This window comes from Anoplophora glabripennis, unplaced genomic scaffold (assembly GCF_000390285.2).
Source record: "Anoplophora glabripennis isolate ALB-LARVAE unplaced genomic scaffold, Agla_2.0 scaffold218, whole genome shotgun sequence".
Classification (NCBI taxonomy): domain Eukaryota; kingdom Metazoa; phylum Arthropoda; class Insecta; order Coleoptera; family Cerambycidae; genus Anoplophora; species Anoplophora glabripennis.
In genome coordinates, this window is record NW_019418492.1 from 119,097 (window position 1) to 142,239 (window position 23,143).

Sequence of the window (23,143 nt, forward strand, 5' to 3'; positions counted from 1 at the left end):
TTAGTCATCACATTTTTCTCTAAGCTACCCCTCGTAGTGGAATGAAGTTGCGAGATTGACTTTATTACAGAAGGGTACTCCCCTAAAAGTCTACTTTACTACACACCATTTTCGTTAGACACCCTGTACATAAAAATATTGTATAGGCTGTCCCATTAAAAAAAAAGTTGCTTTGTTTCTACAGTCTACACACTATTTGACAATCATTTGTTTGCTCTCAATTGTTTTTTCTAATTCCTAATCCCCCCTAAATGAGGGTCAAAATATAACTGACAACCTTGTACAAAATGTTTTTTTAAATTTTTTATCTCGCTAACACTCAAAAACAAATTTCTTGGAACAAAGTTTTTTTTTAACAATAAAATTAATTTAATTACACAACAAAGTAGTAACGATTTCATTATCACATTATTTGGTATAACTACATACTAAAAGTTGAATGCCAATAAACATATATTTTCAATAATTGACTTTATTCATAATATACTCCCGTATCGGAATACTGTCCCTTTACCTCTGGCACCAAATATAAATTTATAGAATTTTACCATAAAGTGACTAGTGCTTTTTTAATTCGAAAAATTCAATACTGAACAATTTCTTATTAATTCAATTTTTTTAGGATGCCTTCTTTCTTTAACAAAAAATGTTTCTTTGGTAACAATTATTTTAATGCTTAAATTACATATAAAAAAATTGGCATTGCAGAAAGGCACATAAATATCTTTTAATTTAGTAAATATGTTGCCTAATTGCTTAACATTTAAAATAATTGTAGACCGTAGTTCAAAAATGGGATGGGGATGTGTAAATAGTTCAGGACGATTTTCATGTAACTTATCCCATTCCTGCATCAGTCTATAGCAGGGGATAAGTGATTTTATCTTATCTTATAATTTGGTCTGTTAAGCCCACAGATTTCATATTTGTATCTGACAAAGAGTACACTTTTAAATACAGATTTACATTATTATAAGTATATATTTTTAGATATACATCTGCAATTATCTATTTAAAAAAGATTTCCCCTTCTTGCTCCAGGGTTCTCAATTTTCCTAAATACAAATGACTTTTCATTCATATATATTACCTAGCTAAAGCATTCTCATATAGAAAAGTAGTAAAATAGTTTGGTCTTTACGTATCAAATTTTTTACCATTTTATTAAAACTAAAATGTTACATAACTCTAACAAACTTAAAAAATATCATTTTCTATGTTTGTCCTTTAATAACAATCTAAAAACTGTTTGAGCAATTTTTTCATAAGTCATAAACATTAGAGCTGCAGAAAGAACTGTTTGCAACATTTTACTTTCTAAACCTTGATATAAGCCCTTGAGACCATTATTTTTTACTACCAAAAATAATAATGTAGCTGTATTTATTTTTTTATTCACATATAATCTCTGTCTTGTCTGTGCTAACTGTAGGGGATAAGTTAATACAGTAGCTACGGTTTTTGAAAGAGCACCTAAAAGGAAAAATGCCGTTGCTGAGTTAAGAGTAACTTTTCGTTTTAAAGATTCATATACTGTAAAATGTATAACAGGATTAGAAACTAAAATCAAAGAAGGCCCAATGCCTTTCCAAAGGCCTTGTAATCCTTCTACTTTGGCAACATGTACCAAACCATCAATCAATCCATTGTATAGTACTTCTTGTGGCAATTTCAGTCTACTATTAACAACCCACAAAGGTGTGGTTAACAATACATTTACAACACCAGCTATTGTGCTTATGACTAGATCTGTTTTGGCATTTATTTCTACATATTTTGGCAATAGGCTCTTTAAACCATGAAATGTATAAAAATATACAAAATTTGATATTCCTGCACTTGTTATCACAGGTTTTATACCTCGGTATAAAGATTCACTGGAAACACCATACGGTATAAATATATTAATTTTACACAAATACTCCGTTATATACTTACATTCCTTCTTTTCTTATCACATGTAATATTGCCTGGATTGTCGACTTATCTACTAATTCCTTATCATTTGCTAAAAAAAAACTCAATGAGAAGGCTAAACTTTAATATTAATTCATTATTCAAATATTTAAATCTTGTTTATGCCAATTCTATAATACATGTCCTTGGAATTTAAAAAATAAAATTAAAATTTTAAATGCTGAAATAATTATATTGTGACATTAATCACAAAAATTGTGGAGTGCAAGAATGCAAGAAGGGTATAAGCACCAATTTGTAAATTCTTCAGGAGAAGCTAATGAAGTTTTACGTTACTAATTTTTTGTTGTCTTATCATATTTGGCGGAATAGTATGAAATTTTCATCTGGGTTAGAGTGAAATATTCATATAATTAATGATAATGTACCCTAAAATTTTATTTTTTATTTATAAATTTACATCATCAGGTGGAAGAGAAGAGGATAAGTATTACTCAAAATGTTTTTATATATATATAATTATTAGATATAGACACACTTATTATTACTTACAAAAATAAGTATATACAAAAAAAGGACTGAGAGACAAATACCACCAATTCAGAAAACCAACACATATTTGGAGCAAGAACGGATTAAGTGACATGTATTTTAACTTATCCCGTTTTTACACCAGTGATGTATCAAAAAGGAAGCATTATCTTGCTTAAAAAAAATCATTCTACACGTAGCATTAAGTATATCAACATAATACCTAATAGTACGTAGTAATAGTAATAGAAATTTACTAATATGTATAAAAAATTCACAGAAAATGTTCTCTAGATTTTTTGCAGAGATAAACAGCGTTGTAAATATTTAAAACCCCACCTACCTCTTCTTTCGGTATATTGTTATATCGGAACTAAAAGCTATTTAGAAAAGGGATATTTATTACTTACCCTGAATACGAAATTTTACATTATCTAAAGGATAAAGGCATGTTAGAGCAACTACACTTCCCTAAAACGTGTGTAAAATGAATCGATATATTAAAAAAAACATATTTGGATACTCACTGTAGCACCAGCAGTAGCATGAACCAAGCTTTTATAATTTAATAAATTCTTCATTGCGTATGTTTAACATTTCAGTTTCAAAACTACATTAGGTTTGATTTACTACTTATAAAATGGAAACAGAAATGACTATTAAGTATTTAGTTCAAAGGTCATGAAATTAATAATTACCTAGGTACCAATTTAAATATTCAATATCACTTTTAAATCACGCAATTAAAAAAGGTGCGTATCTAACGCATATTAATCATGTAGAATATACATAGGTATTTATATCTCTGCTTTTACATAGTTAATATAGTATTAAAAAAATAAGGTTATGTTTAGTCTCTGTAAAAAAAAACTTTGACGGTGAACTAGGGCTCTAATAAAATTTTTGGAACTCTGGCACATATCTAAAGAGAAATTGATTGTTTAATGATGAATAAGTTTTTTCACTGTCACATTAGATTTAAATTGAACATTTTGCATTTACCGCCTATTAATTTACGGCAAAATAACAGACTAAAAAAACACAGTTTACCAACTAAAAAAACATTCAACATTCAATAAAAAATAAAGTCTTCTTCTTCGTTTTAATTTTATAACTTTCATCCAATTGTTCATTACTCCAATCAGGGAGACTAGATAGTGTGTAGATAGTGTGTAGTGTAGATAGTGTGTGTGTGTGTGTGTGTGTGTGTGTGTGTGTAGATAATGTGTGTCTCCATGACTCCAATGTTCTACTAGAACTAAACATTTTATTTTTCTCACGTCCTTGGGAACTTTGACGACGAGATCATTGGTGGATTTAGTGTTTTTGTACTTTTCTATTTCACTTTTTTGTTGTTTCAATTATAAAAAATGGTGAGATTAGATTTATTTTTAAGATCCTTCAAATAATTTTTGTACTAAATATTTTTTTCAATTTAGTGCAAGTCTTGAGAAATTTAAGTTGGCACATTGAATGATTGAAACCGCGCCATTATTCCATGGCTAGAAATTGGCCTCAATGATTTGGGATCGAAGGGGATTATCCCTCTTTATCCTGCCTCATCTCGTGTAGGCCTGGACAGCCTTTGTAGGTGGGCCCCATCCGTCGTCTACCCCGACCGCAAATGCGGCCGGTGTAGGCGCTTTGTGGGACCTCCTTTTGTCCTGGCTGGGCCCCGCCGGCTAGGGCCCTTACTTCTGTCGCTCTTCTTGCTTCGCCGGCTCGTCAGTGTAAACCCCTGTGTCATGTTTATGTGTGGTATGGTTGGGTAGGGTAGTGCGGTTATGCAGCCTGGGATGCGCTTTGCTAAGGTGGCCCTTAGCCCAGCGCGGGAGGGGAGGGGTAAGGAGGGTATGGGGTGTGTGTGTGTGTGTGTGTGTGTCGTTGTCTTCGTTTCTTGATCCTGGCTGTCTCTGAAACAGAAAAGGTTAGCGGGCAGGGGGGGGGTCATTGGGGTGGTCACCCAGGGTCAAAAAGTTGGTGTCTAGGTCTTTTGTGTTTGTCGGTCACGTCGGGTACGTAGTCAACGGCTTGCCTGAGGAGGAGGGGATTGTCATGTCTAGCGGCTACGTCAAACCGTTTCTCCGCGTTTTGTCTTATTGTCTGTGTAGGATTGAAACCGTGCATTTATAATAAACTTATACATATTTTTCAAAAAGTACAAGTACATTTTGATTTTTTTTACTCAACATTTTTCAATTATTTTTTTAAGTTACTGTTATAAACGACAAAATTGTTAATTAAAAAATAGAATATGCAGTATGCTGCAACACGTACATTATTCGAAAGAACTTGGGAAGAAAAAAATATTTTCAAATCATTAATTAAACCCCTTTTCAGACCGCTCCTGACCGCGGACCCACAAAGGTAAAGGTTTATCCAGAATGAATCTGGACCTACCACAGTATATGCGGTCATTAACCCAGCTTTTAATGCCTTTTTAATCCGTACGAGCTACATAGAATAAAGACAACCTTTTAGCTAGACACGTGAACGAATAAGATATTTATTTACATTTTAAATATTAAAAAGTATTATTTATTTTGTTAATAAAAACAAATGTAAAATGATAATAATTGTTTTCGAATGTTAATTTATACTATTTAGTATTTTTAAGATTGCTAAAGTATTTACTACATTTTATAATAGGCCCATTCAGTGATATATAATTTTAAACTTTTTCTTTCATTTTCTGATAGTATTTAACCACCTAAATATATCTTTAAAAAATTAGGTCAATAGGATTAATAATAAGTGATATATTTAATTCTAAATTTGTAAGACCATTAAAAAGGTCAACACTGCGGGAGAACAAGTATGATGTCACGATACCGGCCACTCGGCGATCAAGTCGCGAGCAGTCGGAGAGATGTGTAGATATTTGCTACACTCTTACCTACAGTGTAGGAAAGTACCGAAAGATCCACTTCTTATTTGTGGAAGGGCGAATGGGCGTTAACTATTAGACGCCTTCATTATAGCCATCCATGTTTATCACATGGATTTCTATGGCTTACTTTATCGCTCTCACGTAACTTCTGATAGACCATCGGTACTTTCCTATTGCAAATATGCAAAAAAATTTCTACTGAATGGGCCTATTGAATACGATTTTATTAGGATAACATTACGTCTAATTATTCAGTTTGTAGTACATATACCTTATTGTATGACTTATTGCTTTTCATTGAATATGGTACCTACCTATTTAAAATGACACCACGGTTAAAAAAAACACTCACTTGTTAGCCCATAACTGTTATTAAAGTTTTAGGATCCACTGCACTTTGATTTTGAAACCAATTGCAAAATATTAGAGCTGTTTCGCTTCGACCTTTGAACGCTCTAAATACGTCAGCGCCTTCCGTGTCGCAAAGTACGGTGCTGAATTAACGGGAGTTAAGGAGTAATTTGTTTATTTTTTAAAAGGTCGAGTAAATTTTTTTTTCGATTTTCTGTCTATTAGGCCTTCCGAATATGTGGTCAAAAGACATTATGACTGAATCACCCTGTATGTAATCGTATTTTTGTAATTTTTGATATTTATGATACGTCTAGTTTGGACCTTGAATAAAAATGCAAAGTTTATAAATTACCGATCTCGTGAGTGTCGGACTCGAACGTTACCGACTACACCATGTGCCATGTGCCCAGTTGAAAAAAGTGTCGCATCTAGTGGACTAAGCTGGCAGTCTCTGCTGGCAGGTCTTTTCTCTGTTTTGTGCTGGCAGGTAAAACTTCAAATGTGATTATCTGTACACATAAAATTTGATATTTGAACAAGACGTTTCATAAGATATGAGATATTAATGAGTGTTTCGGTTTCTGTATGTAATTATTTACAAGCCTTTTGATAGAATTTTCTTATTTGATATGTCGACAGCGTGGATGTTTAAAAATCATCCATCCGGTCACAGTTCTGTGGTTTGTGCAAGTTTTAGGTAAATTAATAAGTAAATATAAAAACAAATGTGATTTGATCTAATTTATTAATAAATTTATAAATTTAACAAACAAAATTAACTTTAAAAATTATCCACGTATAATACTAACAACATACTAACAAACTAAATACTTTTGATACTTTAAGAAATGGAAATGAATTATATTTGGTGGCATCATTTGGCATAGGAAGACTGGATTTTTAATTTACTTTAACTTTCTTATTTGCGGTTAAAGAACATGCAAATCTATACAATAATGGGAAATAGTCTATGAAGAAGTAAATTGTTCCTAGATACAAAATTATTGCTAAGGTTAAGACGAGATCAAATACTGCTGGTTTCACACTGAAACAAAAATTACTATTAAAATTTGTTTGCGATATGAATAAATTTATAAAATAATTCAGGCACAGCCTCAAACTAATGCCATTTTGGCCTATCAGATAATGTGATACCTTCTGTAAAGATTAAAGATGTTAAAGGTTAAGGTTAAACAGAAAATAATATTTACCTTCTGTAAAAAATGTAGTATAGTGGACCTAAATAACCTTAATTCTAGGTACAGCTGACATCACCCTTCACAGCGATATGAGTGGTGCAGTGCTCAAAGAGATTTTATCAATGGCCGGAACTTTTGAAAGTATTCTACTTGAAAAATCAAATTCATTTTAAGCAACTTTAATTGAAAAACAATTTTTGAAAAATTGTTTCTTTTGTATACTTTTTCATTTACTTAAGTGATAACTTTATTTTTGTGTCAAGTCGAATATTACTTAGAAATGGATGTTATTAAATAACTGTAAAATAATAACTTATTTTCGATTTTTAAAATTATTATGGACATCCTTTGAAATAACAATCTTTTTGTTTTTTATGAATTTTTCATTAAAAAATTAAGTCCTAGTTTAACCACAGCACATCTCATTTACATGAACTATACAATCCCTTTTACAGGACCAAGATATGTTTTCTGGTTTTTTAGATCTTACAGGGGCAGTAGCGTAGCTGTGAAAAGTTTGAAGGAAACTTCTATTATAAACAAAAATTAAAATTTTGCATGTTGAATTGGGAATATATTTTATTCTATTCCCTTCGTTTCCCCCCTCTGGCTGGACCAATTTCCTGGAGAATTTTGAACAGAACATCCTGTAAGATTAAATTCATTATCGTTCGCATTATAATTACAACTCGCACGACTGCAACTAAGAAATATTTAATAGATAGATCTTTTTTGACTTCTGCGAGTGCTTCCTTAGATTTATCAATCAATGATTTTATTTCTTTTACGATAATATTTCTTAGTTGCAATCATGCGAGTTATAATGTGGATGATAATGAATTTAATTTTTTTGTTAATAAACAGTTACTTTTAAAGCAAAAAAGTGAGACAGGCAAAAGTTTTAAAATAAACCAGGCTATCTGATACGTATTTTTGAATATTAAATTTTTGTCAAACAAAATGTTGCAGCAAAAAATAACTTAGGGGATTCTTATTTCAACCCCCTTCAAGGGAGAGAAATTTTTAAAAAATTACACAGGCACACAAAAAAAATTCATGAACCAAAGGATAGACCCCACTATTCTTAGGTTTTTGGGTCGCTGAAACCGAATATGACTATAAAAAATCATTTCAATTGCCCATTTTCCCGCTAGCACCCCCTTCCCATCCCCAGAAGGATTAAATTTAAAATTTTCGTAGAAAATTAAGATGAATGCGTATTTCTATGTAAATGACTACAAAAAATGAATTTATCCTCTCACTTACCCGCTAGCACCCCGTTAACAATTTAAATTTTGTACAAAATTAAGATGTATGTTTATTATTTTTTTTTGGGACGCTAAAACCGAAATATGATTTCTGTCCTAATCACAACCGTGTTTATTTTGCCTTTTGATGTTTTGAACTTGACATCTTATTCTAGACAAGATATTTTAAGCAAGAGAGTTTGGTATCATAGAAAGAGGTAAATGCCGAATTGTGAGGGGCAAGGAGACTCACTTTAATCAAGCACCCCGATTCATGAGAGGCAAGGGGACTCACTTTAATCAAGCACACCGAATCATGAAAGGCAAGGGGACTCACGTTAATCAAGCACCCCGAATTGTGAAAGGCAGTAGGACTCACTTTAATCAAACACCCCGAACCAAGGCAAGGGGACTCACGTTAATCAAGCACTCCGAATCGTGAAAGGCAAGGGGACTCCCGTTAATCAAGCACCCCAAAGGGAACAGAAACCTACCACGTCCACCCCGTTGTTCCAGGGTTACACTAATGGCCGGTCCTCATGTACAATAATTTAGTGCGGAACTGCGGAGATGCGGAATCACGTGATCACAATATCGAAAAAATATTGGACGCACAGCAGCCATTTTGAAAAAGTGACAGATCCGCATGCGTTCCGGGATAAAAGTTGACTAGGTTCAACTTTTTCCGTATTCCGGTGTTTACTTTTGTGCTCGTGTGACATTTATCGGCCATTTGTATTTGTTTATATTCTGAAAACGCGTTTGATTAGTTTGATTAGCTGTATCTTCATCAAAGTTTTCCATTGTAAATATATTTCACATAAAGATTAATAGATAATTATTTGAAATACCTCAATGAAAATACTCGAAAAGAAACCGGTACAAATTTCTAGGTTATCCGCATCTACTATTTTTGACATTTGCATTTGGACGGTAGTTCGAAAATTGCGGAGATTCGCAGTTACGCATCTCCGCAGTTCCGCAGTAAATAATTGTACATGAGGACCGGCCATAAGAGTAGAACCAAATCATAAATACATCTAAGAGCTGATATTTCTGATCGGTGAAATATTGACGTTTACAACATAGGAGCTGAAGGTACTCTTAAACTTGTCTAATTAACAGGTAATTGCCTTTGGATCATTGGAATTTTAAGCGTTGAGTCCATTAAAACTTTGGTTCTCCTCTTTTTTTGCGAAAACGTTAGCGCAATTTACCGAGTGCCAACTTTCATATGGATCCTGCTGGTTCTTTTACATGATTGTAAGGGAGTGGAAGGGGTAATCGAATAAGTCGATATAATTTTTTGTAGTCATTTTCGGTTTCAACGACCCAAAAAACATAGAAATACGCATACATTTTAATTTTGTTCGAAAATGTAAAATTTAAGGGGGTGCTAACGGAAAAACGGGCAATTGAAATCATTTTTTATGGTCATATTCGGTTTCAGCAACTCCAAAAACCTAAGAATAGTGGGGTCTACTCTCTGGTTCATGATTTTTTTTATGCTTGTGTTATTGAGAAGTTATACATACATTATTAGTAGTAAAATTTGTCTGACTATTATATCTTTTTTGGTTTTCAAATTACAGCCGCTATTCCATATTGTTTTGGAAACTTTGAGAGGCTGTACCTCCAAAGGGGTGGCTATGATAATTTTTATGATTTTGCCTGCAGATTTACCGGTATCATTTGTATTACTTCTTTTGAAAATACCCTGTATAAGTATATGGACAGGGTTACTCATACAACTTAAAATCACTTATCAAAGAAAAATGACTTTTATTTTAATTTGTTTTTTTTGGTGGTATTTACAAATGTAGGTAATATAGTTGAATAAAAAGTAATACCTGGTATTATTATTGCACTTTCGCTTGTAAAGGATAATTCAAACGATACATAATTTATGGAGCTACTTGTTTTGGAATGAAATTGGATTATTGAAATTGATATTCAAGAATCGACATAAATTTGTAAGACTCAATTTGAGTGGCCAAGGGTTTTTACATTTTTTACTGAACATCCTTTGTTGTTGCAAAAACAGTAGCGTGTTTCTGGATTCGAAAAAACTAAACCAAGCACGTAAGTAGCTTAAAAATTCTGTTTGTTTGAAACAAAATAGTGGAATACTTTCGACAAATATTAAAATCAAATCATTACGAAGGTAAATGTTTAAAATATCATATATAAGTAGAAAAATAACAAGGTGTTATACAGGGTGTAACTTTAAGTGCGGGTCAGTTTTTTAGGGGTAATAGTACGTGGTCCCCTGAATAAGAATCTGATATTCTTTTTTTTATTAAATAATTATCAAGTAATCATGTATTACAAATACATGAATTGTAGGCAACCTACAATGCATGTGAAAGGAGATAGTGCCGGTAAACTGTTACAAAGCGAAAGGCGTCAGTTGTTGTTCTGCATTTGGAGACAGTATATCTAACTGTGAATTTGAACGTTTCTCAACGTTGGAACAGACTATTCATTTTTGTGTATTTCATTTATCATTATTGCTTACTGCCCGAGTTTTTTGATAGGTTACTTTTAAGTACAATTTATGTGGTGAACACCCATTCAACAAAACTCGTGGCGAATGGTGTACAATTGTGCATCCACTGCAACTAAAGCACGCCATTATTTGAGGTTACACTAGCTTTTCCAGCGGCGGGGTATGAAAAATTACTAAAAAAAGTTAAAAAAAAATGAATGTATAAATATGACATCCTGTATATGACTCCGTCTCAGATTAACAACCTAAATCCAAGAACTGCAGGGTTAAAACACTACACAAATGTCAGATGCTTGCGATATGATATGAAAAATATATTGGAACATTCAGTTTTCTTACTATACATATTTTACTTAGAATTTTATATATGTGTTTTTAAGTTAATGAGACCGTGGAAAAAATAGTATATACCATTCGGGAGAGATGCTATTTTGTCCTCGGTGCATTGTAGCCCTCGGGCTTCAAATTGCACCTCTGCCAAAATAACGCATTTTAAATTTGTTTCATTGTTTTATTAGACTTAAAATTCTTATTTTGGAATATCACTGCTATTTCCATTTGACCACCTTATATCTGACTACTGACCCACCCAACATTTCCTCGATTGCCTGGCGGTCCAGTCCGACACGAGATATTACAAAAATGTTAAAGGATCTTTCCGATCATCATAACTTTCAAAAGAATGAATCGATTGAGACGAATCGAGCATTGATTAAGAGCAAAAGTGATCCGCATCTAATGTGACACCAAGAAACTTCGTAACCTTAAAACTGTGAGCTTGAAAAGACACTTGAATTTGAATAGATCGCCTAAATCTTGAAGATCACTATTTTATGAACAACTTGAGTTTCTGCTCAACAAAATCAATCGATCCGTTTGAAAGTTATATTGACCCTGTAAAGCAAAACACTTAGATACAGTTACTGAAATGAGCACATCGTTAGTTCACATTACTCAAAATATACATCTTTAACTTACCTATATACATTCATTGTTCCTCTAGAAACTTCATAAAACTGAAAGTCTGGGTCTCTTTTCTCAGGAACTGCATAAGATATTTTAACATCTCTGAGGTATTTGTTGAATGTGTCTTTAAAGGTATTCACTAACACGTTGTCTTTATTGCTCAATAACTGCGGAGAACGAGGTTGAGTGGTTACATAATCTGCCCAAGACTCGATAAACCTTTTGTTCACATCCTACAAAGAAATCAATTTTATTTGTCTGTTTACAATACTCGTCAAGGCAGAATCTAGTTACAGGACAGCAAAAAGACAAAAATAACAATACACATTAAAAAACAATTTGGAGTATAAAAAGTTTACATCTGCGGTTTCATACAAAAATAATTGCAATTTTTAGTTTTCCCTAAAGGTTTTTCTTATCTTCAATTTTTATCCCATCCCTTTCAAAGTAGCATCCCTGATATTATACACTTATGCCAATGTAGTTTTCAATTTGAGAAACACTGGTGGAACGCCTCTTTAACACGTTCACTGCCAACTATGGTAACTAAGTCCGTGCCCGGTACCAGGTATATTTTTTATGCAAAACTAAAAATTTTGCCCTTATAAACTTCTTTAAATAAGTCTGCAGATGTAATAAATGTGTTTTGCCGTTTCCTGGTAATTTTTTTTTGATGCGCCGGAGCGTCCATGGCACTGGAGATCGAATTTCATGACTGTGTGCCACTGGACACACTAGCGCGTTCGTTATTTCCTCCTAGTGACCTAATGACTTACGAAATGTATTTGAAATAGAAAAATTTGATAATCCACAAAATATACAAAATGTGTAAACAAAATTATTCAGAAAATATGAAAACAAAATGAACAACAATAAAAATCGAAAGTAAATAAACAGACTTTCTATAATGAAACATAACTCTCGATAAACATAAATTGTACAATCTTCAATAAACATCTTAGAAAACAAATGAATCGGTTTGCTAATCATTCCGAAAAAACAAAACAAAACCGGGCCCATAAAATTACAGTTTATTATATTACTCGAGTGCCTCTATATGCACTTGTACTTCATATCACTGCCGAACAAACTACATGACATTGAATAGAAACGGAGTGTGGGCATGCGGGCAAAACTCAGGTAGACACGACAGCGCGTCGAAGGCAGGGAACTTGTTAAGTGTCATCTTGACCTTAATTTGCGATTGTGCTTTTATCTCATCTATTGTTGAAAAATATCAGTTGAGTATCCTTTTCAGTTTGGGAAATAGAAAAAAGTGACAGGAGACCATGTTAGGAGAATAGGGTGGTTGCAGCACCACAACAGTGTAGTATGTCACCAAGAACTGTTGGATAAGCAAAGTGGTATGGCCAGTGTATTGTCATGATGCATAATCCACGTTGGTTCTCCAGAGTTCAGATTGTTTTTCTATGATTGTCTCATACAAATTGCACAAAAGTTGTAGGTAGTATTCCTTGTTAACTGTACGACAAGGTGGTAAAAATTCATGGTGAATTGACCGGAATTCATGTGCTTTTTTCGATCTTGGCTCTTCAGAAAACTTCCATTGAGATGATTGAGCCTTCATTTCGATGTCATAGTCATATACCCAAGTTTCGCCACTTATTATAACGTGTTTGAACAAGTCTAAATTATCAGCGACGTCAAATGTTCAGCGATGGTTATGTAATGCTGTTTTTGCTGAAAAATCAGCTGAATTTATCACTATAGATGCTAAATATTATGTACAATAACATATTAGTTTCCACAGTCATAAAAATGGGGGGAAGATTGTTTACAGGGTGGTTATTGTATAATTTTTACGTAAATTCACGTTTTTCGCTTATAACTTTTTCCCGTTCAATTCCACGAGAAAACAGTAAAGTACTTCTTTTTTCGTCTTCAAAAGACCTACAAAACTAGACCTCGAGCATCAAAAAATATTGATTAGATCAAAAGTTATAAACAGAAGAAATTTATTTATGACTTTTGAATTAAACATTTATAAATTGCGTTATTATTACCAGAACGTTTTGGCATCGCATCCTTTCATTCCTTATCACTGTCTAATAACTCACACGAAATCTGGAATCGGTAAGTTGAATAGTTTACAAGTTATGGCCTTTTAACCAAATGAACTAATTACATATTAGTCTGGACGATCCCGAGCATCTTCCACAATCGCACAGATTTTTTTTACGGTAGATTTCATAATAATACATTGACAGCGAGTCCGAATAAAATGACGATAATATTTATGGTCCTGCCGTCAAAAAAGCGAAATTCGCTTCAAAATAATATATTTGACAGTCTGTAACTCCGTTGTTTTTCAACAAATCTTGACGATTTTTTTTTAAACTTAAAGCTCTTTTCATAAGCTTTCTGAATATGTAATAATATATAACTATATCACGCGCGTGCGTCGTATATTTCAATTTGCAACTAAGGCTAAAAAATAAAAAAATTTCCAGGTTGCAAATTTGAAATTTAAAAAAAATGATAGATTTCATTGTATTATTATGAAATCTACCATGAAAAAAATCAGTGCGATTGTGGAAGATGCTCGGGATCGTCCAGACTAACATTTAATTAATTTGCTTATAAGGCCATGATTTGTAAACTATTCAACTTACTAATTCCAGATTTCGTGTGAGTTATTAGGCAGTGATAAGAAATGAGGGGGTGCGATGCCAAAACGTTATGATAATAATAAAGCAGTTTATAAATGTTTAATTCAAAAGTCATAAATAAACTTCTTCCGTTTCTAACTTTTGAATTAATCAATATTTTTTGACACTCGAGAGGTAGTTTTGTAGGCCTTTTGAAGATAAAAAAAAAGTACCTTACTGTTTTCTCGTGAAAATGAACGGAAAAAAGTTATAAGCGAAAAACGTGAATTTACTTGAAAATTATACAATTAACCACCCTGTACACAATCTTTCCCCATTTTTATGACTGTGGAAACTAATATGTTATTGTCCATAACATTTAGCATCTATAGTAATAAATTCAGCTTGCCGAAACAAAAAGTTGCGAAATGGTCATTTCCCAGCTAATGACAGAAAGAAATTTACAGGACAGATAAAAGACAAATCAAATATATTAAATCTTGATGTTGAAAGAAGTAAAATTCGCATTTTTTATATCTCCATTTAACTGACAAAAATTAGCTTTTTGAAAGTTAAACTTACAGTGCAATTGGAAGAGATGATATTTAATTTTATTATTCAAATTCAATAACATTGATAACAGAGGATGATGGCTATTCACTCGCATTAAGAGATTACAACATTTATCAACACATTTCTACTAAGAAGTCTACAATTTTAATTTAACGATAAAATATTAGTCTCTCGGTGGAAAAATATTCTAAAACTAATTTTTATTTACCAAATATGAAAGCAAATAGCAAAAGTAAATTAAAGAAAAAGTAATATTTACCCAAGATTCGCCAAAAACATTGCCCCCCGACACATTATATATCTGCCGGGCTAACGCTTCCGCGATAACTTTTGTACTTCTGGTTAGTCTTTCAATATCAAGATTTTCTCTTGTATCCAATATCGTGGCTCTTTGCAGATCTCGATGTGACTTTAATGCTGATAGAGTAAAAGCAGGGAGTCTTCTTATGCTGTATCTTTCATGTTCCCAACCTAGAACGTCTTCAGCCAAATTAATTTTTTTGTGTACGCTGTCTACTGTTACTGAAGGATAATCTGTGGAGGCGGCAGATAATTCCTTGTAGAAGTGCGCAGCTGGTGACCCATCCTTTGGTGGTTTCGAGACGTGCATGTAGATGGAATCTTTTGAAGCCAAAGTGTCGAGGCACATAACATACGAAGCTTCCTAAAAATATAAACATAACTATAAAAACTAGTAGAAACCGAATGCTATAATAACAATTTTTTTTCAGAAACTTAACACCCAGTAGCAGCCTTTTAAATAAAGACAGATTACAATGGAATTTAAAAAATCCCATAAAACGAAGAAATTCCCTAATACTTTCGAATCTATAAAATAATTAATTATAATTATAATTGCATACATACACCCTACTAGATATAGCCCGAATTTGAGAATACCCCTTAAAATTTTTAAGAATACTATTTTACAAACAATCTGAGACCTCTTTTATAAAAACAGTGGCTCTATTCAAAAATTTTATTGACCCTATAAGAACCTATTTTTTTCTGGCTTCTAGTCACATGTTGTGATATAAAACAATTATCTTCTAAATCAACTTCTGGTGTCACATAAAAATGCAATCATGATTTATTGATTAATCTAATAAACCACTAACTTGAATAATAGAACCATCCAAAGAATCCAACTGATCTTCAAGCCATTTTTTACTTCCTTGATAATTTATTTTCCCACCTCCAGTCAAAAGAAACACTATATTGTATTTTCCATGAGTTTTTGCCTCTGCATATAGACCAGAAAATAATCTAATTAGTTCTAAAAGCATAACAACTCCAGACCCATTTGAATCAGCTCCGTATGCGAGATCCTAAAAAATGTAGAAAAATCGAAAATGGCAGAACTCCGATGAGCATTGCTTAAAAGACAATGCTCAGCTTTCAAGGAGAATAAATATTTATAAACGGCAAAACAGCAGCTTATCTAGTAGATATAATTTAACTAAAATTAAAAAGCAGTAAGTTATTACATATCAAATAAGCTTTACATATTTACTTAATCGTTTTTAGATAATAGTATAACACTACCAAATTATTTTTTTATCTTGTTCATATAAGAATGTTATTTTGGACACTGTTAAAATACATGAAGTAAAGAAAAATTATTTTTATATTACTTACCGGAGCTACTCCAAAACTATCATAATATGCAACAACTGCAATAGTGGGTATTTTTCCATCAGTACTGTATCCAGATAAGTGACCCTGTACTGTCGCAACCCTGGCATCAGCTTTAAGACTGGGATTATTCGATGAGACTACTATTTGGTACCCATTCGCAGCAATAGAATTAAACATAGCCTCAGCTGCAGATTTATTCATATCATTTGTGTCTAAGCCTTGAGATATTTCATTTACAATTATATCCAATTTCTTCGAATATCTAGCAAAATACACTGGAATCGAAATTTCTTGTGTTGTTATCGCATTTTCGAGCAACAGAAAGTGCTAAAACAAATGTAAAAACTTAGTCCTCTACTTAAAAATAAACCCTGTTAAATAAGCAGGTACCTGTCTTTCCTTATCTTTCAGATTAGAGAAATCCTGGGGTAGCATAATAAGCAAAGCCCCAGCCTTCAGTTTAATGTTTTGAAAATTATCAACAGTTAAATCTTTTAACCTTGTAACCACACAATGCCTCGGAGAGCTCCAACTTGAGAGAGACCTTGCCTCCAAATTAATACCCGCACTTCTACATCCTTAAAAAAAATCATTTTTAACAGCAAAGTTACGTAGTTTTTCAATTCGTAACATTAAAAATTTACCACTTACCATGAGCAACTCCATGTAAATCATAATGCTGCATTCGATACACTGGAAATTCAGCAGAGGCAGAAACTGGATTTCCTGGAGAAATTATAATAAATATTGGCAGTACTATTAAAATATAATATGGTAAATATCCTTTAAGTATTTCATCAACTTCTTCTAGCCACATTTTCACTCAAACTAAATTATATTAGGTTAACCACTTTGAGTTTTTTTCTAGGAATAGTCAAATGTGAACAAACACTGACAATAAGTTTCAATGAACCGAGTAAGTTTCAATATTTAAGTAGACAGATATTCAGGGCTGTCCCTGTGCAAAACAGATTCTTATTCTTACAAAAAATTAGATACAGTAGTAGAAATTGACCGCGCGTGAAAAAGTGACAAAAATGATATTTAACCAAAAAATAACCTAGATTTATTAACTTCATTAAACTCTAAACTGACGGATGTTAGACAACCAGATATACAAACAAAGGTTATTGTCATTGATTTTATTTGCACAGGGGTGTATTTGAATTTTTTCACAAATAAATATTTGTTTTTTTTCGTCTTAGTTTTATTGGCGCTCTATTAGATCCATTTCTAAAAACAAATTAAATAAAATGAAAATTCTTTACAACATATTGAACTTGTTTAAATCAAATAAACATGCTAGGGGATATTAATATAATAATTTATTACTTGTTGTTTTGGTATTAATTAAAATTAATTGGTTATTAAAAATTAATAACATTCTAATGGAAGGTAGACATTACCTATTACTTTAAATATTAGTTTTTTTTTATATTTTATTTATTAACAAAATTTTTGAGCTATATCGCCACAGAAAACGAATTTGTTTTTAGATTATATTACGTAATTAACCAAGTAATAGTAATTTAAAACGAATTTAAGAATAAATATACAAAGATAGTAATGTTTATTGTTTATAACCTTAATTTTTGAAAAAATATAGGTACTCTGTTGTCGAAAAATACTTCTTTCCAAGACCTAGGGCATAGAAATTGAAAAAACTAAATCCATTTTCAGGTATATGCTGTTAAATAATTTTTTATTTTTAATTTGGCATGAAGAGTATTAACATCACCCACCGGAAGAAATAAGTTAAATCGTAAATAATTAGTATAAAAAACCAATGGCGCGTATTAAATATTATATTCTCGTCTCTCTGTCATTTTATAAAAAATATAAATGTTAGACCACTATGACACATGACAACAATGATTTTTTAATATAAAAGGTGTTAAATGTTGGATATTAAAATGCGTCAATCCAGCAAAGGAAAATGGATTTCAATTTTTTATTACAGTTTTATTATTGTCGCACGTATTTTTTGATTAAGTAAATTTTTATTTATATAACAAAACATAAATACATATTATTCGAGTATGTCAAATAAACACAATACAAAACATTTTATTTTCTACGATACATTTAATTGATATGATTCCATATGACAGATGGACTTCAAAAATGTCCTATTATTAAGACTTTCTTTTCGGTAAATAATTATACAGGGTAGGAAAGTACCGATGGTCTATCTGAAGTTACGAGAGAGCGATAAAGTAAGCCATAGAAATCCATGCGATAGAGAAGGATGGCTATAATGAAGGCGTCTCTTAGTCACCACCCGTTTCGCCCTTCCACAAATAAGATCCACTTCTTATTTGTAGAAGGGCGAAATGGGAGTTGACTATTAGACGCCTTCATTATAGCCACCCTTGTCTATCACATGCATAGACCATCGGTACTTTCCTACACTGTATATTTAAATGAATAAAAGTCCCACGCTTAAAGTCTTTTATAGATATTGGGTTCAAGGACTTAAGGTCTTTTGTTGAAAGATTCCATCGGCAATATATTGGAGTAAATAATTTTTTTCGCGATTGATTCTAATGTCGGGGCCCCCCAACATATATGCCTAAGCCTCGGCCTATTAGGCTTTACGTAAAGACGGCCCTGCAGCTTATATCACTATGCATTTATGCATTTTTCCACATTTTATAAATTTATTTGTAAACATTTCATATTCGTAAATATATACGTACCTATATATTGTAAAGTTAACAGTTTCTTTTAAATTTTTATCGATATGAATTTTTGTCTTGAATAAATAATACTATGTCTGCTTTACAGTGACGTACCTAATTACTTTTTACTTTTTATAAATATTAAATGGACCAAAAGCATTACTAAAGTTGAGTAAGAAATTGTACAGTGGTTCGCGTCAATACTTTTCATGTCAAATTTAAAAAAAATGCGAGTGTCCCAGCGGTACGCTTGAAAATAGTTTTAATTTTTTAAATATCAAAACCCCATCGTCCATCGATCAGTATTTCGAAAACGAAGCATTTCTCGATAAAACTTACCCCCAAATAATCTACTCGATATGTGGCCGATTAAACCATATCCCTAAATTTGTTTTGCAAATTTAATAAATAATAAGTTAGTTATAAATAACAATTAAAATCATTATTAATACATTGTAAATTAATAAGTATACCAAATAAATATTTTTTCATTAAATGTACTTTTTTGTAGTATATATAATTAAAAAGTAAAAAAAATGTTTGTATAAATTTTACATGGATGCTTTAAGTTTGTTTTTTCATAATAAATTAAGTATATATGAAGTTATTTGTCGTGTATCATAATAAAGACAAAGACACGCATTTAATGAAAGTATCGTCATTCGTCTGTGCCGCAAACGAGACACATATTTGAGAAAGGATCCAAGAATAACTAAAAAAACAACACCCATATACGCGTACATGTGTCTGAATAACCATATATCTACTACTTCTTTTTGTTGAGCTACTACAGACTATTTTCAATTCCAAGAGCGTCTTTTGAGCACGCACACTTGTTCCCTCCGTCTTATTATAGTTGTCTAGATACTTAAGTGCATTAAACTTCTATTCGTTTTATTTGCTTTTCAGTTTCTTATCATACAATTTAGTTGCGTGCCTAAATGAGCTGTTATGGAACGCATTTACAATAAAACAACCGAATTTAATTATTCAGACGGTAATACGTCGATCATATCGAACGATGTATTTAACACGGGAAGTCCCGTTGTTCCACTGTGGGTGGTGTATTCGTATTTCATATTTGTCTGTCTGGGGGCTGCTATAAATCTGATTCATTTCTTGGCCTTAGTGAGATGCAGAAAAAGCGGTAAGATCTTTACATTCATTTAAGACTCGTGTTTTAATCTAATACTTATATTAAGTTTAACACTTAGAATTTCTTTATTTATGTAGGTATACGCTTTCATTGGTTTTTTTTATACAGGGTGTTATTGAAAAAGATACCACAAATCTAAGGCCTCGTACGTCGTACGACATAACAAAATAAGACGATTTTTTCATATATATCGTCTTTTATTGTTTCTGAGATACGGAACCTGAAATATACGATTTTTATTCAAATTAAAATTATCAAATTTTAGCCATATCTTTTCCAAAAAACAATGCAATTCGGTGTTCAAAATTTTTAAATGTAATTCCATCTGCCGCTCTTGTTGAAATTACCGAAATCGCACCGTTTTAGAGAAAAACATAAAAAAGTCGAGCAGTTTTTACCTCATACTTAATATACATCAGGGTCTCCATAAATAAATGGACCATATTTTAAGGGACTTTCTTTAACAAAAATTAACCACGATTTTGATCAAGTTGTCGTGGTAAAAACCTGCTATCTAAAATAAGATAATTTTTATGTAAAACAAAGTTATACATTGTATGATACCAGAGTACCATATTATAAAAAACCTAATCCCAAAAAGATTGTCATAATATATACCTTTGGATTGTAGCTAAGTAGTGACTTCCAACAGATGGTCAAACTTTTGAAAACTTACCTGAACAAAATTCCATTATATATATTTATGCTATTTTTTAGGATTTAGCTAGAAATTTGATTTTAAAACTTTCTTTGGGGCCCTGTTTGTCAAAAACAAAGATATAACAAATTGTTTAGTTTTTGGATGTTCTATCACTCCCTGAATTTGTGGTACCTTCCATAACACCCTGTATATGACCTGTCTGTACTTACTGAACTATATAAAATTAGTATACAACTGATACTATAGAATATGCATATATCTGGTAATTATTTATTGATTTATAAATATAATCCTTACATCAATAGTATCGATACTATTTTATGTTAATCTTTCTTTTAAAAAAGTATTTAAATAATTATGTTCATGTAGGCTGACAATACTCGTATAGTCAAAAATGTTTATCGTAAGTTGAATATGATAAAAAGGGCATTATTTTTAGTTTCTAGCAAACAAGAAAAAATATTTTTTATCAAATTTTAGCGCGCTATATCTCGAAAAAACTATCGATTTGTGAACCAATCTGCAAATTAAATGAATTTTTTTTTTCTTGGAAACAGTAGGATTTAAGTTACAAACAATGATCAAATTTTCAAAATATTGAGTGGCTTGAGCTTTAGTTTTTTTCTTTTGATGAGAGTTACTCTTGGTATTTACACAATGGATTCAAATTATGTGACCTTTAATTAGATAAAGTTATGAGCCCAAGTTTCATCATTCTGCATCAACGTCTTCAGAGATTTTTTGGGAAAAGTGATTATTTTTTCAGTTTCTAATTTCTATGTTCACATAGAGAACTACTGATAAAACAATTTCGGATGAAAATTGCAAAACAAAAAATTAAAATAGGGAAGACTGGCCCTGAGATCTTCATATATTTTCTTCATTATCAGCTAATAGATAAAATAAGGTGTTTCTTTTGCAAGACCTCTTCTATATAAATTAAAATTTGATATTAAAATTCTATTTTTGAAACTTCACAAGAAAAATGTAAATTTTGCGAAAAACAAGAAAACCCCCGTTTGTTGATTATGGAAAAAATATATTTTGCAAATATATGTGCAACCCTTTTCAAGATCTCAGCGTTGGCCACCCCTATTTTAAGTTTTTATTCTACATATTTATTTCAAAATTTGTTTCTCTCTGTGGATCTAGAAATCATCATCTAACAAACAGTATGGATCCCCAATCTTCATTAAAAAAAATATGGTCACTTCAATTTTCCCAAGCCATCACTGATTTATCAAAGTGGTATGTAAAAAATTTAATTTAATTTAAATTTATTTTAGGTGCATTAACTCTGATTATGCAGCTGTGTATGGTTGATTTCTTGTCGCCATACGTAGTAGTGTTAGAAATACTTACCCTCAACAATCAAATCTGGATCTTCTCTTTGGATAACTGCACCATTTTCAACGGGATCGAGGTCTTAGTTAACTCCTTGGTGGTCTGGTTAATCATCTGCCTCAATTTTCAAGTTATATCTATATGGAATTTATACAGAAACGAAGTAGAGAAGAAAAATGCGAATCCCCTGACATCGTGCCAAGACGAATCAAACGAATGTTTGGTTACAAAGAAAGAGAACGCTAACAGGACACTGAATATTGACTATCAAAAGAGGAAGAATGACATATCGGTAATCGTACCAGTCATTCTGATAATTTTTGCATGTTTCTCGTTAAGTATTCCGAATTTTGCATTATCGTCGACTTTACCGGTAAATGGAAATCATACCATTTGCGTAATTATGGACCACTTTTACGGGCACACTTTACAAAAGGCACTTTTTATGTTCAGGATTTTAGTGCCGGTAGCATTGCAAATACTTACACTCATTATTTTAATTGTTAAACTTGTTCAAACGTCTCCAAAAGATATCGACAATATTTTAATACAAAAAGCTATTGAGATCAGAGGCTTATTGCTTTGTTCTATAGCTGTCACCATGTTCTATATAGCTACTTCGTACCAAAGAAATTTGTTACATTTCTTACACATTATGTCGCACAATTTTGATAACAGTACAGGTAAGGTTTTCAAAGTGCCGCCATTTTTTAATGACAAGTTAAGTTCGTCGGGTGGTGTTTACTTATCCATGTTACACTACTGCGGTATCACTTGTAGGGCTTTTTTGTACATTTTCGCTCTACCGAAGTTCCAAAATCTGGTGAAAAGTAAAATTTTTGTCTGTTGTAAAACGGAAAAGAAATAA

The 23,143-nt window shown here is 31.9% G+C and overlaps 3 protein-coding genes across 4 annotated transcripts; 1 reads left to right on the forward strand and 2 right to left on the reverse strand.

Moving 5' to 3' along the window:
• Positions 1–702: 702 nt before the first annotated feature.
• Positions 703–3,483, reverse strand: LOC108907064 (peroxisomal membrane protein PMP34). 2 transcript variants are annotated; one of them, XM_018710581.1, is made up of 5 exons: positions 3,147–3,483; positions 2,976–3,077; positions 2,859–2,919; positions 1,939–2,008; positions 703–1,877 (listed from the first exon to the last, which is right to left on the reverse strand). In XM_018710581.1, exons 2-5 carry the CDS (start codon positions 3,027–3,029, stop codon positions 1,208–1,210), a joined length of 855 nt encoding a protein of 284 aa, XP_018566097.1. In that variant the 5' UTR covers positions 3,030–3,077; positions 3,147–3,483; the 3' UTR covers positions 703–1,207. The 2 variants fall into 2 exon arrangements, with proteins under 2 accessions (XP_018566097.1, XP_018566096.1); XM_018710580.2 differs by having other exon boundaries at positions 2,976–3,483.
• A 2,937-nt stretch (positions 3,484–6,420) lies between these two features.
• Positions 6,421–17,488, reverse strand: LOC108907060 (nicalin-1). Its single transcript, XM_018710575.2, has 7 exons — positions 17,085–17,488; positions 16,824–17,011; positions 16,434–16,760; positions 15,914–16,123; positions 15,055–15,459; positions 11,626–11,846; positions 6,421–6,737 (listed from the first exon to the last, which is right to left on the reverse strand). Exons 1-7 carry the CDS (start codon positions 17,248–17,250, stop codon positions 6,593–6,595), a joined length of 1,662 nt encoding a protein of 553 aa, XP_018566091.1. The 5' UTR covers positions 17,251–17,488; the 3' UTR covers positions 6,421–6,592.
• Positions 17,489–20,065: 2,577 nt separating this feature from the next.
• LOC108907058 lies at positions 20,066–23,143 on the forward strand. Its single transcript, XM_018710573.1, has 2 exons — positions 20,066–20,261; positions 22,218–23,143. The coding sequence occupies exons 1-2, from the start codon at positions 20,066–20,068 to the stop codon at positions 23,141–23,143; spliced, it is 1,122 nt and encodes a 373-aa protein (XP_018566089.1).